The following is a 20476-nucleotide window of genomic DNA, read 5'->3' on the forward strand; positions in this document are numbered from 1 at the left end:
GCTAAAGGAGAAGATACTAACCAGAAGGTTCTCCTTGGCATTATGTTTTCATATTAATGAAACAACAACAACAACAACAAACAAAAAAACACCACCACAAGAAAAAAAAAATACAAAAAGCCCTTTTTACCAGAAACATTTAAGCATTGTGTATAAGCAGTTTTGCCAAACACTTACTGTACTAATTGAATGGATTTCAAATTGTTTAAGTGTTTGCTATTCAAAAATAATTTAAGAAGATGATTTCGCTAAATCTCAGGGGAAAGTCCAGAAAGCAAATATTGCAGTTCTCCTGTAAATACTGCATTTGGCCAAAATGGAAATGCTGTATCTGAAAAGGCAACATTTGCATTCTCAAAGAGGTAATTGGGTGCTTATCATTGTTTACTGAGTGCTGACAGTGTTCAAAGGAAAGAATAATATGGTTTCTGCTTACTGGTAGAATATATTTGGAAATAAGTGGTCTGACACCTTTCCATCAACTCTGTTTAGCTCAGCAGAATACCATGAAGATAAACTCAATGACAACAGGGAGAGGCAAGGACTGCAGACCATAATTCAAAACTTTGATTTTACAGCAGAAATACCTCAGCAACTTAATGAACGAATAATAGGTAAGTCTGAGATTAAGAGTTTTGTTTTTGTTGTTATTATTTTAAAATCAGTTTTAGTATTTTAATAAAAACATTTCTTTTACACAATTCTGCTGAGGAACTTTTGTTGCTCACTGATGCAACAAAAGCAAAGGTTTCTGAAGGAAAATTTTTATATTAATTTTGCATCATACCATCCACTATTTAAAAAATAACCAATAAAAAACAGTGGTAAAAGATAAATATGTACGAAATCTTATGAAGATAAGCCACAGAAGTTTAATTATGTATTTTTACAAAAAAAATAACTGGAACTTTATAATTACAGTGCCATTAAAAATTATTCTTATAAAGGACATCTAATACTTTTGTGGCTATTAATAAAGTGTGGCCTTGCTCAGCATACAGATAACCAAAAGAACCACACAAAATTTGGCCAGGCCCCAAAACTATGGTCAAAAATACATGCAGAGGCTTATAGGCCTCCACCCCTATGTTTAAGGTATTGCACATACAGTACCTTATTTCTTTGCTCTCCTTTGAGGGAGAGTAAACTATTAAAAAAAAAACTTTAAAAACAAACAAACAAACACAAATGATCAACAAAGATATATTAACAGTTCTTGTTTTTACCAAACCCTAAAGGAAAGAGGCTACAGCACTCTCACAAATATGTATGGCCTTCCAAAACAATACATCAAAAGCAGTGATAGTGTAATAAAGTAACAAATTTCAAAGCAGTAAACAATCCATAAACACAGTTTATAAGTTTAAAGGAGAGGAGGAGATGTGATCAAGTTAATAGAATGGAAAACTACTTCAGAAAAGTAGGTTTCAATCTCTAGTTGATGCAATGCCACTGCAAGAGCAACCTGCATTGCGAATGAAATGAAGCATTCTAGCCCCACCAGACAGAAGCCTGTGTTAGAATACCACACGTACAGCTCCAAAAGCCTCTGTTCAGAGAAGGCCAGATGGAGAAACTAAAGCATTTTCTGATAAACTGGTTTTACCAGGTCACAACTGATTCATTCAGTGACAAATCTGTGGCAGGGTGTATCTTGGCTTTCTGCACTGCGCCAGGCTGGTACATCAACAAGGAATCTAGCTTTCAACATTCTAATTCAGAATGTAAAAAAAAAAAAAAAGAAAATCGTCTCATTCTTTTAAATAGCATATCATTTTAAGAACACTGCAGTTTATGCTGCATGTGTTAATTAAATATCAGGTCTTTCCTCTGCACATTTGATTCTTTCAATGGACTTACAGACATGCATCATCTTGATTTCTGAAGTTGACTAATAATATAGATCAAGTGCAACTACCTTACTTTCCATATTTAACTTCCTTCTTCTCAAACAACTCAGCTTTACTATTACAATGGCAAGAAATCTAAAGAGAAAGCAAGCAGCAAATACATTTTTTGCTACTTGATTGAAAATCTAATTCAGTAGCTGAAAGGACTTCAGATCAGCTTTTCTATCAATGACCTTCATCAAAGAACCACTGACAGTCCACAAAGTATTCTTTGGAAACTGGTACTTGCCATGACAAAAAACGAAGGCCCAATTTAATAGTCAATGGATATTGATGTGGAAACAAAGGAAAGAAGAATATTCACCACTGTGCTGGCTGAATAGCATCATTTTGCAGTCACGTATAACCTTGCATTTTGGGAGAAGAATTTTAATCTAATACAAATTTAGAACCCATAAAACTGGGAAGCAATCTTCAAAGGTCAATCTTCAATATTTTTCCTTGTTAAAATTTACCTGTTAGTAGTGAAGAGGTAAAGTTGCCTGTTCAACCACTAACCATTAACCACTCCTTGCTTTTTGTTTGGATGTATTTGTTTGTTTTATGGTTTGGTTTTGCTTCTTCTTTTTGTTACACTAGCATTGACTAAAGGTGCACCTAGAGGTCTTCATTTATCTGATGCATGCTGGCTGACATAGTGAACTACTTCACCTCTTTAAAATATAAGTATTCCTCTTCACTGCATGCTGAGGCATGAACCTGGGGAGATAATAACAACTCTGAGCTGCAGGGCAAAAAGGACAAGGCTGCTGTTAAGGTCAGTTATGCAGAAGCTGAAAAGCAGTAAACCAGTATCTCTTCCATAACTCCTGTATCAGTGTATACAGAACTAACACAGAAGTCCATTCAGTGCACTGTCGTGGAAGCTTACCATGCATACCTCCTAGATTGAGCTTAACTAGTTTAGAGGATCATTATTTCAGTCCAAGAATAGGCAAATTTTCCATAATACTAAAAATATTTTAAGTAAAATCTGAATTTCAGAGGTTTATTTAGAAGTCATTTCTGGATTTTAATTTCCTTACATCACATTGTTACAAAATTATCTTCCTCTCCATCCCCAAGAATTCATTTCAGCTATATATTTTAACCTTTGGGCCATTTTTTCCACAGTGAACAACTGTATTTGGCATCTTCTCCACAAGACAGTCAATATCCCCACTGTAAAGAGCTCCCACCGTATAATGAACAAGGCTGAGGTCAGACCAAGGCACTGCACAGGTTGGTCATCAAGCCACTAGGAAAACAGCCAACACAAACTTCAAAATTATAGTTGTTATAGCAAAAGTATCTTGATCCCCAATTGTGACAATATTTTGTGACAAATAATGTGGAAAATAAAACAGATCAGGAGGAAATAACTGTCAGTATACATTAGATGGGTCAGCAGACTTACTGTATGTTTCTTTTGCTATCTGATATTGATTTCTATTTTCATAAAAAAGAAACTATTCAAGAGTAACAAAATACTTCACTTACATTCTTCTGTACAAACAAGCACAATAGTCCTTATCACATTTGCTGGTAAATAGAACTACAACACTGATTTGAATAAGGAGATAGAACCACTTTCTCTAATAAGTGGTTGCACTATGATGCACTCCAGACTGTGAGGAAGTGAGAAGAAATTCTAACTACTGTAGAAAGCAATAATATCTATCCTTTCTTTTAATCTCAATTTGTGTATCCTTATACCGTGCGTTTTACTATCTCCATTATTTAACCTATTTTTTAAATTAAAATTTTCTAACAGTTATTTCTTTCTCTCAAATCAAAATATGAACTTGTTGCATTTCAGTCCATATTATGCTATGCACACTTTAATCAACTAGGGAAGTGCCGAATGACAGAAATAGATTGCTTTGAGTTCCTCCATGCCCTTTTCCCTGTCACTTTTACGTTAACTCTTGACCCATCGAGTCATAATTATTATTTAAGGTTGATTCAAACTCACAGACTAGGTAGAAAAATTCCTGCAGTGTGTCTTATATCAAATGCTTGTGTGTCTGTCCCAACTTTGGACAGCTTAAACTGGCAGTGCTGCCAGGAGCAGCGGTCCCTCCCCCATCCATCCCTAAATGTTTGTTCATGTTTACTTGATGCTTTTTCTCGTGTCACCAAAGCCACCAGTCCAGTTACATCAAACATAGGTTAAAATGGCATGTTTTCCCATCACCACAAATGTATCAATCAGTAGATCACAATCATTGCCTGGGTTTAACTCCTACTCACCATGGCAGATGTGTATGCTGCTGTTAATAACGCACACTATGACAAATTATTCTCTGTGGAATACGTAAGTGGATCCTACTGTCAATCTGCTATGTCCATGTGAAGAATATGTCTAACCAATACGAATGCATAAGAGAAGACAGATTTGTTTTTGCATCGCTTTGCTTTGGTGTTCAAGCAGACTTAAAAAAAATCCTTTACTTTGCTGCACGGTCAATCACAAGTATACTAACCTCTTGAAATGCCTCTTGAGAAACGTTCAAAACAGAAAGAAAATAAGAGTAATTTTAGTTATTATAAAATTAATGATAATTTCATGGTATAGTGTACAAACCACAAAATACACATGTATAAGAACCCAGGGGCACCAGAATGTGAGAATGTACTGCTGGGAATTATTGCACCAATATCAAGACTACTACTTAGTTATGTACAGCTAGTTTCCAACATAAACATAGCAAAACCCTTACCTATTTTATACTAATCTGTATTACATTCATACCCAGATAAACTGAAATGCATAAAGTCAACTACTAATTAAGAAATGAACTACTCAGAGATGAAAATTTCTGATAAGCTGATTTTTTTACAAAAATGATAATGAGATTGGTGCTGCAGTCCCACTAGTTGTGAGGACGATAAGCTATAAAAAATATACTGACAATTCAATTAATTTTTTAACCATATGATGATAAAAATCCACAGAGAATGCAAAGACGTAAAAACCAACAACACTGCACCCAAAAATTGCTATTCAGCAATGTATAGTATTACGCATCAATGTGCTGCAAATTATTTACATGCTCGTGTACTTTGCTGGTTCACTGTGGAAATACACAAAATATGAACAGATGTGCCTATGAAAACCCCCTAAATTTGGGATTAAAGTTAAGGATTCGTTACTCCTTAAATCGCTAAATATAAATCCACACACAAGCACTACCCCTCCCCTCTATGACTGCCTTTGAAGAAAGTTTGGATACAATTAGCTTCTTCATAGGCAGGAGACTAAACAAAAGCAAAAAAGAATGAAACTAAAGAGGAAATACAAGCTGTTTTCAAAACAAACTACAGTATTTCGGCAGATTATTTATTTTATCCTAATTGAAAGGTTCTTCTTCTTTCTTTTTTTTTTTTTTTTTTTTTTGATAACACTTGCTTCCCTTCTGAGTTGTGGTCTTTGCTCACTATTCACAGTTACTAGATTTAGAGACTCTGTATTAGGCTATAAGTCATCAGAACTACCCACTTTAAAATGCCACATCTTTTTAATATTTGAAATGACAGGCTAGCACAGATTGTGTTATAATTAGAGCAGTACACACTTCAATGCAATATGTATGGAAGTTGTGTTTGAAACGGTTTCTTAAATGACAGTGTCTCTATGCTGTAGATGTAGCACCTTTAAATAATCAATTTAATTCAAAGCAGTCCTGGGAAGGATTCATTCACTTACCCGTATCCAGCTGTTGGCTTTCAATTCCACAGGGTTCTGTGGTTCACTGCTGTACAGACAACATAAGCACCACATCAGAGTCTTCTGGCTTTCATCTAGAGAAAAAAAGTAAATAAGGATACATTTGGGGTGGGGGGGAAAGTAAAATCAAAACATAGACAGAATTACACACAACAATTCCTATCCATCCACAAAAATAAAGCCCCGAATATCAGTCTCAACTCATAATGCTTCAATCTACCAGATTTGCACAACACATTTAATACTATTCATATGTAGTAGTTCTTCTGTAGTCATTTCCTTAATAGCATTTTAAAAGGAGTCAGATTAAAATCTACAGAGTATTTAGATGTTCTTAAGAAACATGTATGACTTAATGAATTGTTTACATAAAAAATACTTGAAGCTATCATCAAGAAACATTAATTTAAATATCTGATTAATATAATTAATCAACAATAATCAGCTGTAAAAAAATAGTTATTACATTGGTGTCCAAACTGCACAACTGAAGGTGCTCATTCTGAAAAATTTGAATTTGTTAAGTATGAAATCAATCACAAGAAGAACGTAGAACGTAGTTTTCTGCAAAAATATATTAGAATTCCCCATGCTTCAGGAAAATGACAGTTCTGCAGACAGCACAACACCTAAATGCTGATGGAAAAAATCCTATTTTCTCTGCAACGTGAGATCAGATTTTACTTAATCATAACGTACTGCTGGAAACAAGTTGCCTTCTCTGAAAACCTTCTATACTCATCAATATTATCACCACTTAGATGCACAGGTATTATCATAGAAGAGCTGATTATTTGGAGTAAGCAGATAAAAAGCCATGTAACTCACCATTTTTCCACTACTTTGCTTTCAATAGGCTTTTTTTTTAATGTTCTTTAGCAGATACAAGGAGTCTCTAAGCTGAATTTTATCCCAGAATAAAACTGCATAACTGTATCCCAAACCATGAAAACTAGATGCATCATTGTAGCTTTGATATTGACTTAATAAGTGCTATTATTCTTAATATAAAGATAGAAACAGACAATGTCACATAACTTTCAGAAGTTACATTAGGAGATAATCTAAATATTATCATGTTCAACAAATGACTTCTTCTGTTTTCTGTGTATTTGCTACTCAGGATGTAATAAAGAGTATTATTTAGAAGAGCTTTGTTGGAAAAGCCTGAAGAAAAAATAAAAGCTCCATTAAGTAATGCCTGTGTTTTCACCAGGTGATCAGAGATGTTAATTTTGATTTAAACCAGTATTCCTCAATAAATGTCCAACAAGCCTGTAGGCCATCACTGGCCTCCCACTGACTAGCATCTCTGCTCTGAAATGGCTTCTTATACACATTTAACTGACTACAGTTTAAGGTACTCTGACATTGTGTGTTTGGAATTTTTTTTTTTAATATGTGTTTTTACAAGGCTAATGATTTCCTACATTGTTTAAGATCAGAGCAAGAGACAACCTGCATACTCCTCAGCAGAAATTTAAAGTATCCTTAGACTTTGATTGCAACTATATTGAACTGACAGTCAGACATCAACACGAACATGCAACTCTATCTTCTTCAAAAAAACATTTTACCCAATACAACTCTAATCTGCAAATTTTGGGAGGCAAAAAAAATACACGTCTTACTTGTCCAAACAACTACATGATAACCTTTTGCTTCTTGGAAACACAGAAGTTTCCAACCGTTACAAATAGCCGTTATTTTAGTACAAGTAATTGGTAAATTTCAGACTTTACTAACAGAAAAAGTAAAAGAAAAATAAACTTACAAAGTCAAAACATACTGAAAAATAGACAGGGAAAAAAAATTGAGTTCAAATCACCTATCCTGAACAATGTACATGTAGTTCAGGTGTCCCTTCTTCTGCCTCATCCTAGTTACACTGTAGATCTATAGTATGTCATTGTATGTCATATGGTATGTCCTTTTATTTAAGTGACAGTCTTGCAGGGCAGGGAAGGGCAGGGAAAAAACATAACTACTGAATTAGACTTCTGGTTGAGAAGAACTTTTGCTACATACAAAGACTCGCTGCATACTATAGCAGTGAATTATATATACTATTGCCTGTCAGAAATGCAAATCAGTATGACAAAAGCTAAAATGATAAAAGCAAAGCTTCGGTGAGCAAAGTACACTTTCTCAGGATAATGAGATTACATGGATATAGCTACCTTCAAACCTCAACCTGTGTTTGAAAGCAGGATATGTTTGTATCAAAGCCATGCCAATTGTTCCCCCCAGATAAGGGACTTTTACACATTCACAGTTTCCCCAGTCAAAACTACTTTTTGGCTACAAGAGAAGTAGCTTCCCACAGATCTGTGAAAATAAGGAAAAGGGGTCACTCTTGCTGAAATACCAGTGATAATCTGAAGGCCACTCCCAGGTTCACTCTTTCCTTTTCACAACTGCTTTAGAATTGGGGAAGAAATATAGGATGCTTAAGAATAAGATGGGATAGACCTTTTTAATATAATTGTGGCAGCTGTGAAAGACAAATGCATCAAAAGACCAGAGAGAACCACAGAAAACTTTCTGCATTTTTTTCCTTCCATTTTGCTAATAACTGTGATCACCATGAAAAATATACCATTGTTGCACGCACTGAAAACCATTTTCAGGATATGAACCAAGATATCTGATATTAGAATAGCACAAAAGAATGCTCACTACCCAAGTAAGCCATCCAAAGCAACAAAATTAGTTACTCCAAGGTGGAAATTATATGAAAAAAAATAATGTTTCCAACTTTCTGCTGGACTCCTTAAACACATTAATGTTGAACAGGCTGCCCAGGGAAGTGGTGGAGTCACCATCCCTGGAAGTCTTTAAAAGACGTTTAGATGTAGAGCTTAGGGATATGGTTTAGTGGGGACTGTTAGTGTTAGGTCAGAGGTTGGACTCGATGATCTTGAGGTCTCTTCCAACCTAGAAATTCTGTGATTCTGTGTGATTCTGTGAAACTGCAACTAAATGAATGACAATTTTAGGAGGAAATTTAAGACAGCTTGGAAGCTGTGTTAAGAAAACAAAAAAGCTTTAGTATTAATCACATTTTACTCCTTCCCCATCACTCCTTCTCATGAAAAAAAAAAAAAAAAAAAAGATAAAGAAGAAAAAAGGCAATGCGTTTTTTTCTCATAATTCAGTGTGGTCTCAATCATCCTAGGATGCAGTCCATTTATCCATAACCCATCATGAGCTGGGCCAGATGCATGGAACTAATGAGAAAACACTTATCTTAGAACCAGAAATATTCTTTTTAGATCCTGTTGTAAAATTTTACTGAAAAATGCATAGAGATATTACATATATACACATATATAACACAAAATGTAGATTAGCTAAAACTGAATTTTCAGGGGAAATGAATATATACATAAGCATGCACGCTCACACACATATGTTGACATAGAGAACCACCAAGAAATTCCCCAGCATTTATAGTATTAGTTTGGGATTCAAGATATTTGGGCTCAAAACTTAAACCAGGAGGGGCCTACTGAGAACATAATCCCCCAGCCCACAGAAAAAACACTGGAATTCCCTACCAAGATTGAATTCCTCATGTGTCCCTCATGGTTCAGGACCACAAGTAGAGCCATGAGATTTTCTTTGGTCGTGCTTCCCTCACATAAGCATTCTATATATGGCTAACTTGGCCCCCTCCTGCTCAAGAGTGTTTATGAGGAGGTTATTTTCCCTTGGAGACCATGCTTCCTGCACTGAGTGGTCAGCCATGTCAACATCCAGCACCAGCAGACATACATCTAAGGTGATAGGTATTGTGGTTTGGACAAGATGCAGATATATAATTATTTTTTTTTCTCTCTTCCATTTATTAGTATGAAAGACTGTTCTGAACAGAATCAGTTTCTTCTACTGCAAGGGTGGCCTGGTCTCAGACATGTCTGAATGAGCTATTTATCCAAATGAGAAATTATATGAAACCCACTTGAGAGTCAGCATCTACCAGCACTATCTTAAAGAATATCTTCAAAACTAGTGCCAAACAAAATGAGAATTATCTGAATCTAAAGTGCCAGCAGCCCAAAGAGAGATCAGGTGGCTCTAAAAGGAGGAAGTGGTGGGAATGGATAAGCAGACATCTTCAGGTCTACCAGTGCTGGGAAATCTCCTTCTCCCATCTCCAAGCACTGAAGTGAAGAGAAGGATTCCATTTAAAGCAAGTGAAGTTCTCTGAATTGTATTGTTTGCAACCTTGATACCAAAAGAAACAAACAAAAATGAAGTAAAACTCATTGTCTTGCAGTATTCAGAGGTAATGATCAACTTGAAGAAAAAGTGCTTTTTCTGCTTTAGAAAATACAGAGGGATAAAAAAGAAGGGAGAAGTAGAGGAAACTAAGAATGTATAGCTGGGGTTGTTGTGGAAATGTTTCAAAAGGAAAAACAGATGAAAAAAATAGATGATGCTCCATTCTCTAATATAATATATTTTTGGCTCAGAGACAGTGGTGGTCTAAAGACTGGTGGTCTGAAGACTTGTTATTCCAAACTAAAAAAGAGAAGAAAAGCACGTGTGTATCTGTAAACACCAACAGTTACCAACATTCCCAGGAACTGAAACTATGATTAAAAATGGAACCTGACAAAAATAAGTCCAAGAAGTAGAAGACGTCTGTTCTCAAAAGATGTCACAAAAGCGCAGATTTGTTTCTCTGCCATACTGACCTACATTTAAACGTACGGTTCCTTCCCAAGTCTTCCTTTTAGATGGGAAGTACTGACATAAGGCACACCTACCATGTCTTTCGTGGACAAATTCATTCTGCCTGTGCTTGGAGCTAACTGGAAGAAGACAAATCCAAGCCAGAAGACATATGATCACTCTAGCGCAGTGGTCTTCTTGACCTAATAAACTGCTCCAAGAGACCAAAAAAAATTGCGCTTTCCTGTATGTCTCTGAAAAAGCATGAACCAGAAGAGACAAAATGCAACACTTTTTCTTTTTGGAGGGAGATGTTGCTGTAGCAAACTGATGTAGGACATCAGCAAAATACTGTTTCAGGGGCTGACAAAGAAAGTCAGAATTAGCTTTCTCTTTCAGAGTAGATGTTAAGCCATTTATCAACATCTCAATGCATGGTAAGTATACTGGAACTACAGGTAGTGTGCCACCTGCATAGTTCTACAGGTAGTATACAGGTAGTATGCCTACCTGTATAGTACTACAGGTAGTATAAAGCACAGTAGTGTCTGGTCCATCCTAACAGTTTTCCTGTCTGCAGTTTCTCTCCTTTTGTTTTATCTCACCTGCACCCCAACAGTAAGACATTTTTTATTTTTCTCACCTTTTCTTTCTAAGTCACCATTTTACTGCTTTGCTTTTTAATCTACGTATTTTCCTCTAGTTTACAAGTTAGAAAAACATTCAGAATAAAATCTGTAAAAACAAGCAAAATCGTAACACAGTACAGCTTATCATTAATAAAAAAAAGAACACATCAGAAAAATTAATTCTATGTTAAATTATCTGATAGAATATTCTGACATATAACTGGAAAAAACCTCAGTTGAAAGTAATTTAAAACTTTTTTGTTCATTCTGGGAGACTAGCATAATTAACAGAACACGAAAATTTGAAACACAACAGAAATAATGATGCACATAAACACTCACTGGGTTTAAAATCTACTGTTTCCAAGTCAAGATTCTGTAAATAATCCATGAAATTAATTATCTCCAAAAGTAAAAATAAATTTAAGATTTCTCAGTGACACATGTTTTAAATAACTTGGATAGCATTTTTATTTCAAAATTTTACCTAAGTAAGAAAGAATGCTGCATTTTTATGGAAAAATTGAAGTATATACCAAGTTGTATTTTTTTTAATTCCTGAGGAATAAAATTTATGGACTGTTACAGAAATATCATTACAGGTTCTTACCATATCCTATAACAAAAGGATTCCAACAAAGCCTTCCTAGTAGCTGGCCAATTAAAGGGAACTGCTGAATTGCTACAATTGAATTCTGTTAAGACATAAAAGCAAACAAAAAGACAATAAACATACCATACATCAAAAGCAAATTAGAAGAATTGCTAATGATACAGATTATTGTAAATTACAGTCCCAATGATTTTGCTGTGAATTGCTCTGGAAACAAAACACTTGCAAGTAGGTAATAAAAGCAGAGCTTAGTCAAATCAGCTATAATATCATAACTCACATAAGTTAAAGCTTAAGTAATTTCCTCAGCTAATGTTTAATTGTGGTAGAAAATTTACTAATTCCTCTCACATATAGTAATAAGAAAACAGTGTTCGTAACCGTGATTTAGTAATAAATAAAAGCACAATTACTTTTACAACAAATACTTTTGTTGGTCCTCATTACTTTAATATACTGTCTCACAGAGTTTCTGAAAAAAATAATACTCACTATGGCACAAAACTAAGTATTTTTCTGTTACTTCTGCTTGCTTTCTTTAAATTAGCTTATTTAATGACTAGTCAGCAACAAACTGCCATTTAACTTTTAACCAAATAGAAAGCAGCTTCACTAAAAAAGTAGTAGGCAATGTAGTTTATACACAATCCTGTGTAATCGGTCTTATTTTTCCATTTTTGTAGCTTTACTATCTAATAAATGAAGGCTTTTAAAAAGGGTGCTGTGCTGAGATAACATGCAAGTAGCAGGAATGATAACCATCTCCTGCTGCTGCAATAAATTCCTTACATTTGTCTCACATTTGGGGCTAGCCCCAGACTTTCTGGGGCCATATTCACAAGGTCCATTTCAGGCCAAGCCTCAGATTACTTGAAGTAGCAACATTAAAAATTGTTTGTTTGTTTTCTTCTTCTAAGAAAAAGACAGATATACAGAGGAAGAAATATCACTCCTTGAAAATCTTGTATTTAAAAATTAAATTCAGATTTTTTAAAAACTGCAGTTTTTAGAGAAGAAGAATATTTAACAAGAACTGCTTCCATAAGAAGTCAGCCTCATACCATAACACAACACTTCTAAAGCTAATTAAAATTAATACATATACTGAAAAAGCCATGCTCAGGAAAACGTATACATAACTAAGCATAAAACCAACTAAACTTACTTGGAAAAAAAAAAAGTACTCTAGTGAGTGCAGACAATAATCAAATTAGAAAACAGAACAGTCAGCAGCATGTGCCAATGGAATTCACTACATATGCCACAGCACTGGGGTTAGCGTGTCAACAGACTCTCTGAGATTTACAGGATCAGTTACAATTTTGCATGTTAAGGCCTTTAAACAATCCAATGTATGGCTTGACAACCAGAATCAAATTCTTGTTTATTTTAAAGTTTTTTTTAAAGAGATTAGAGCATCGGCCGGGAAATCTCACGTGACAACGACCATCCAAGTAGAAAAAGCTCCTTTCCTGATAAACCAGGGGAACCGGAAGGACATTCCTGTTTACGTTACCTGTGACTGCTTCCACAGTTTGCTTCTCTGATCCAGTAATACATTGGGTCAGTAACCCAAGCCTCTTTGCTTCTGGTTTTGTCAAAACATGCTGCAGATTGTTTCTGAGGGTGTCTTCAAAAGAGGCCACTTCTTCCTTTTAAAGTCACTTACCATATGTTTCAAAGTCTCATAAGTCTGCTGTAGAAACTCCTGCAGCTGGGGCAAGTGAAGGCAGACATCTTTCTGGGTTTCCAAAGTGGTGGCTTGACCCCACTCAACAGCTTTATCCAACCAGTATTTGAAGTCCAGTGTTGGCACAGTAGTATCCTGGGCCATTCCACAACCCTGGGAAACGAAACAAAACAAAAAAGATTACAACTCAAAAAAAAGGCATAACCAAACACTGGGGCTTGAAACCTTGAATGAGAACAAGAAGAAGGATTTCTACTACCCTTTTCTGTGTTCAAATGGGAAGGTGGGGGGGAACTGCAACTCATAAAGGTGCCAATTTTCTTTCTAGTAGTAATAGGGTAATAAAGGAATAACCCAATTGTGACAAGGTAACAAAGGTGGCACAGTAATCAATAAATTACCTTAGAATGTGCCACCCAGTTGTTTCTCAGGCATTTATGATCTGAACTTGTCATCACCAATATTTAACTCAGAGAATACTACAATAATACGAGAGCACACTAATTTACAATGCTTTGCATGAGGAAAAACTGAAAATGCCCATTTCAAGACAAATGAAAACACTAAAAAAAAAATGGTTCAATCAAAACAAAAGGGGCTGTGGAGCATGCGCTGGGGCTTTGCTTGTTTTAAGATCTGCATTTGTAATTGATCATTATATTTAAGTGCAAAAGGAGGATTCTCTTTAAAGGAAGCCAATAAATTCAGCATTTTTGCTCTGATTTTCTTTCTATGTTCTTTTTATTATCACACAAAGGAGGAAGAAAAATGACCACATTCAACTTTACATATAAAAGCTTTTGAACAAAAGCTGTACAATTGGTTGTATAATCTACAACCAATTACATACTTCAATGTAAAAACTAGATCTTTAAGAGGATTATTGTCAAGTACAAATGTTAAAAACTAACCAAATTTCCCCAGTAGAAGACACAAAACATTTCTTTTTTTCCTCCTTTGCTGTATTTTTCCTTGGCAGAAGGAGACAGAATAGAGCAGCAGGTGCTACACCAACCTTTAAATCTCTTTGAAAGAAATACCCCACAGGCTGAAAGAGTAAAGGAGCTCTTGCAGCCATTCAATCATTGTCTTTTATGTCAGATGGTAAAGACAACTGTCAATTAACACACACAGTGGCAGTTTTCAGAAATTAACTGTTGTCCGCTTGGAGACAAATTCAGACACTCATTGAAGCAACAGAAAACAGTGAAATTTTCTTTTGTAAGCTACAGACATGAAGCTACAGACCAAAAAATAAACCTGAACCTGAGCAGCAGCGCTGCAAATCAAGACTGCTTTATACATCTAACTCTTTATAATCACTTCACTTAAATAGCATGCTATTCCAAGCATGACAAAAACCTAAAGGTTATTAATAAATTTGTTTAGTTTCTAATGCTAATAAATAAATACCTCATAATGAATGTCAACTATTATTTGAGTTCAATTTCTGTCCAGAAAAAAAAAAAAAAAAAAAAAAGGTAAATATGTTGGTTTGTCAGAGTTCAAAGTATGTTTGTCCTAGTTGTTTTCAACACAATGTAGGCAAAGCCCATGCTTTTCCATTCTTTATTATGCTCCTGCTTCTAACTGTTGCTCTAACCTGTAACTCTTAGCCAGCATATGCAGGGCCAAAATTTCACTGATCTTCTAAATACCCTAAACCTTACTAGTTAGTAAGCATCTAAAATAGGGTATGAGACTTCACCACAGTAGCTCTCAGAAGTAGAGAATAGGTCAAACATCCAGCTGCAATTAGCCATCAAACCTTCTATCATCACTAGAGCATAATAAAGGCTTCAAGAATAAATTACACCTGGAAGCTGGATTTACAGATTTGAGTAAAGAAAGTAGCTTATTTGATGTTCTGAGGTCTGATTAATTGTCTTGAATAACTGAAAAGTAAGTCCCTTAACACAATGGCTCCTGAAGGTTTAAAAGGAAAAAAAAGGGGGGCGGGGGGGGGAAGGAGAGGGGGGGGAAGGGGAGGGTGGGGGAGGGGATAGGGGAAGAAAAGAAAAAAGAAAAAAGAAAAAAGAAAAAAAAAGAAGTATCACAAACACTCCAGCATTTTGGGGCCAGCCATAAGAGATGACTGAGTATTAACAAAACATCCCAGGTAAGCAAATCAAATGGGCTTTTCTCTTACACCAGTTACATGCAATTACTATTCCAGGATGCAAAGTGGGGAAGCTATGACAGAGTAAGAATATTCTTATTCCAGAAGTCTGAAATCCCAGCTCATTTTGCCGCATCACATTGCTTATGTCAGACTAAAAGGAATCCAGAAAAAAATCTCGCAAGCTCCCTTTCTATTCACAACAGCATGATTTTTAATCTGTACTCGTGTGTTTGCTTTCTTTAGAAGCCTCCAATGAAACAGCAATTTTCTTGATTGCTTATAGCATCTAGTCCTGAAAAGAACTATTTTGTTAATATCACTTACTATTGTCTTCACCTCAACACTACGGGAAAGCATACAGTAAAATGACTGATTGTATAAATAACATAATTAAAAAGAAAATACAACACAGTTTTATCTCAAAAATTGTCAGAGAATAAATAGTTTATTGCTGAGAGAAATATAAATCTGCTGGTTAATTAAATTTAATTACAAGTTAACCATTTATGCCCCTTTATAAAACATATTAAAATGCCTACTGAAATTATAAAAAAATCAATTGACCTGTCAAACCTGACTTGACTTGTCATACTGTCAAAGGTATTCCCAAGGTCTTTTCAGCCTCTTTTCCACTTGGGACTCCTTTTATTTCAGCTGCCAAAAATCTAAAACTGCTTCTTATTTTGGACTATTTACTCAAGAATATGAGAAATTCAGAAGCTGGATTTACTGTCAATCACCTCCTAAAATACCCTAAGAAAAAGCCCTAGTCTCCTCTATCAGAATCTCTCCAAGAATCAAACACTCCTGGTCTTGTACTTTCAACACCAGGAACCCAGTGGAACTTACCCAGGAGGGTACTCATTTATCTTTCAGAAGCTGAAGGCTACATTTCTAACAGGGTATGGATTAGCTTTATTTTGCCAAGAGAGCTGTCTGGATTAGTGTCTAAAATATAACATTTTAGTCAGTAACTTTTGTTATGAGATCTGGAGGCAAAGCTCTACAGTATGACGTTCCAGGTAAAAACTGAGCTAATGTTCTGTCCTCCTGAACGCATACATACAAGTACCACATTGTCACAGCCTTCCACAACAGATGCTAGTTCTTCATCAATGCTAGATGAAGAACTATTTGGAAAAGCAGATGACACGCCAACAGGTTTCAGAGAACTTGTCCGCAACTATCTCCTTATCTAGAGTCTGAAAATGAAATCATATTTGCACATCTAGCATATAAGGTAGCAAAACAGGGAAGATTTCTTCTCTGGAACTATAGAAATACAATTCTTTAGAACACAACCACAGATCACAAAAATCATGTAAAAGCAAAGTAACTTTGTCACTGTTCCAAATCCTGAAACTCAGGACTCAGCTATAATAAATAAAACATTAACGGCATCTGTAGTTGCTAAAACAGCTCCTCAGAAATAATTCCTGACAATCTTAGAAAATTTCTGAAAAAAACTTTGATAGCTTTCCAAGTCCACAAATTTTGCTTGCATTGAATCATAGTACCTGAGTTGGAAGGGACCTACAAGGATCATGGAGTGCAACTCCTGTGTCCCCAGGGGACCCTCCAAAAACAAACAAACAAACAAACAAAATCAGACCATGTGCCTGAGACCATTGTCCAAATGCTCCTTGAACTCTAGCAGCTCAATGCTGTGACCACTGCCCTGGGGAGCCTGTCCCAGTGCCCAACCCCCCTCTGGGTGCAGAATGTTTCCCCAACCCCCATCCTGACCCTCCCCTGTCCCAGCTCCATGCCGTCCCCTCGGGTCCTGTCGCTGTCCCCAGAGAGCAGAGCTCAGCGCCTGCCCCTCCGCTCCCCTCGTGAGGGAGCTGCAGGCCGCCATGAGGCCTCCCCTCAGCCTGCTCTGCTCGGGGCTGAACAAACCAAGGGACCTCAGCCACTCCTCATTTGTCTTCCCTTCCAGACTCTTCACCAACTTTGTAGCCCTCCTCTGGACACTCTCTAACAGTGTTATATCTGTCTTATACTGTGGTGCCCAAAACTGCACAGACTACTCAAGTTGAGGCTGCACCAGCCTGCCAAGAAGTGCCACTAGATTTTATTACCTAGTTTGTTTTCATACTTGTACATTCAGCTATTATTTTAAATAAATAAAAATATTTCAAGTAGAAGGATCTTTGAGATAACATTAAGGTATAATATTGTCCTATGTATTGTCCTATGTCAAAGCATCAAGGTTTCCAAGTATCTCTAAAGAAAATTTCTATTCAATGTATAAAGCTCTCATTTGCGTACCTTTCCTTGAACTGGTGATAAGTAGTTCCACACCCCAAAAGAACACTTCACCTTCCACTACTCCATCTCCTCTCTGAAATCATACACAGCAGCAACCCCAGCTTGTGAAGAAAACAAACAAAAAGACAAATAAATGGATAGATAACAGCAAGTTTGCCTATCCCTCCTTGTGCCCACATCCAGTTATTTTACAGAAAGAACAAACCACTGTTACAGAAAACAACTTGTCTTTATATAGACTTTATAAATTTAAACAAATTGCATTCAAATATATCTCCCTCTGGGAACAAAACCAACAATGAGTTTTGCCAAAAGGAAGGAACCAACATTGACTAAGTAAAATGCAAAATCTGGTAAACTGAATAGTTGTCAAGCAGATGTAAAGTGTGTTATAACCACTCATCTTTTAGACTGGTAATTCTCTTAGAGAAAGTAATTAGTATTCCATATCTCTGGGTTTGTTTTCTCTACTTACCCTGATATTTAGTATCGGTATTTTAACAGTTGTCTGCCTTCTGAGTTCATTGTCAGGTCTCATTGGAAATAGAGCCCAGTTTTCATCTTTAAGGGACTGTGGCTACTAACAGGTTTACTTCCATGGACTGCATATGTACACAACCTCCTATTCTGATTATTTTTATTGATTAAATTAAGAACATTAAGCAAAATGGTATTTCCAGTTGTGTTATGTTGCTCTGCTGGACTGGAAAAGATCTGACATCATGGGGAAGCACGTAATGCATTGATGGGATTCATAAATGATTTCCTTTTCTACAGCACTCTGAAAACATTGCACCTCCCCCTCTTCCTGCCCTGCATAAGAGCTATAATAAATAATAAAATAATCAATAATAAATAAAATGTATAATAAAGGCTTCTCCTCCATGTTCATCAGACTATAAGCTTCATAACCAATAAATATCATGTATGAGCCTTTCTTGTTAACAGCAACCACTTCACACAAAAAATAATTTTAAAACTTTCTGGTCCTAACGGCAGGCTTCTCTTGCAGCAGTAGTCCCTCCTTCTGATTTTCCCCATCTGAAGAGCTTAAGAATAAAACATTCTCTAACGCAAAAGGCAGAAATAATATGCCAGCACATCCATCTCACTCTTATCTTTTGCCCAGGGGAACAGTAAAAGACGTGAAAGGCGTTTTGGAGTGATATCACTGAATTTTACAGATGTTATTCGTTACCTTTCCATAATGAATCTTAACAGGAAAACAAGGCAATTAATTATTATTTCCATATACAAGAGATGCAATTACCAGCCCAAAAAACAGATTACTATGTCTTTAGGCACAAAATGAATAGAAAATCTGATCACAAGACAATGGAAGCCTCTCCTGCACAAAACCAGCCAACTATGTTATTAAGAGTCCAACACAACAAGTATTTGAAATAAAAAGTTAAATTTAACAGGAGAAAACAGACAATGAGGTAAAGCACTTTTATATCTCTGACAGAAAGGTCTTAAGCAATCCAGCAAAGTCCTGAACAATACGAGGTGCTAATATAAAAGAATTCCAGCATCAGGACTAGCCAGATCAAAATCTAGCAAGGCCCACATAAAGCTGTGCATACCGGGGAATCGGCTGCGTGTACAAAATGGAAATTTGTTTCAAGGCAATAAAGCAAATCCCAGATTTGACTGGTGCATACTGATGTTAAGCAGATCAGCGTGGCCCTCCAAAACAGAAGCCAGACTTGAAAGAAACAGGGGACTTCTATCTCACCATGTAACTACTTGCTTGTTCTTCCATATCTGAATTGTTAATCTCTCATCTGTCCACAGTGATCTACCACAGAAAGGCAACAATATGTGACAAAGCATGGCACAGGCTAGAAATGACATGCTGGGCATGGTGGACAGAAGCACAAACAAGTACACACCTTGATGACATTCTAGAAACAGTGGTGAACTCGGTAGGTGTGGACTGGATCATTGTCTTTCAAGGTATTTCCCCTGCAAGGCAAAAAGTTACATATCTTGTCTTGCACAATATAAACAGCAAGCCTCCTGAGATTATTTCACTAACACTGGTTGGTAACATTTCAACATGACAATCTTGCCTAATGCTGAAGGGATAAACAGTTTGGGGGGATAGGTCTGATAAAGTTGACTGTTAAAATATTCTCAGATTTATTTTGCTGGACAGAGCCTTTTCATTCAGCCCACTTCTTTCTCAGCTGATTTATTTGGCAACAGCTACAATTAAGGCCACACAAAGAAAACCATGGCTCAGAAGATAATGCAAACAAAGAATAAATGCAGTTCTGGAAAGAGGTAGAAGGTCTGGTTCTGCCTGTGAGCTGCAGGAGGTAGGACTGGTCCTGAAGAATATCTGTGAACGTAGAAGTAATCTGTTTTCATACCACTTTGCAAAAAGTCCAGTCATTGCTAACACTAGTTTATCTTCACTACAGCTAGTAATACCACAAATCAATTGTACATGGGCCTCTGATACCAGTATTCTAAACACTACATAAATTGTACCTTCTTTGGCAGGCTACATGATAAGAAATTTTGATCCTGTTTACGTCAGCATCCAGATTTATACTAGTCTCAATGGGGCCTAAATTTGGTACATTCATAACACTGACAGGATTACCCACATAATAAGGGCTCTCACTGTGTTGGCAACATCAGCTATGTTGAACCACTATTGGCAATAATGGCAAGTTCTTGGAAGATGAAATTTAACGCTTCTATCACTTCTAAACCCAATCTGCCAGCTAATGCACCAATCATGGGATATCTGTTATGAACTTTGTCTGAAGTTTTCATTACCCTCTTCTGGCAAACAGCATACTCTCACGTGGCATTATGTCAATGAAAAGGTGTGAATG

At 36.2% G+C, this 20476-nt stretch overlaps 1 protein-coding gene across 1 annotated transcript in view; it reads right to left on the reverse strand.

Moving 5' to 3' along the window:
* FANCC (FA complementation group C) overlaps window positions 1-16935 on the reverse strand; it is a 75007-nt gene extending 58072 nt beyond the window's left edge. The window contains 4 exon segments of the mRNA XM_084503875.1: window positions 5599-5693; window positions 11539-11623; window positions 13211-13384; window positions 16871-16935. Coding sequence (XP_084360001.1) covers window positions 5599-5693; window positions 11539-11623; window positions 13211-13375 — 345 coding nt within the window. The 5' untranslated portion in view covers window positions 13376-13384; window positions 16871-16935.
* Window positions 16936-20476: the final 3541 nt, after the last annotated feature.

This window comes from Aythya ferina, assembly GCF_964211825.1.
Source record: "Aythya ferina genome assembly, chromosome: Z".
NCBI lineage: Eukaryota > Metazoa > Chordata > Aves > Anseriformes > Anatidae > Aythya > Aythya ferina.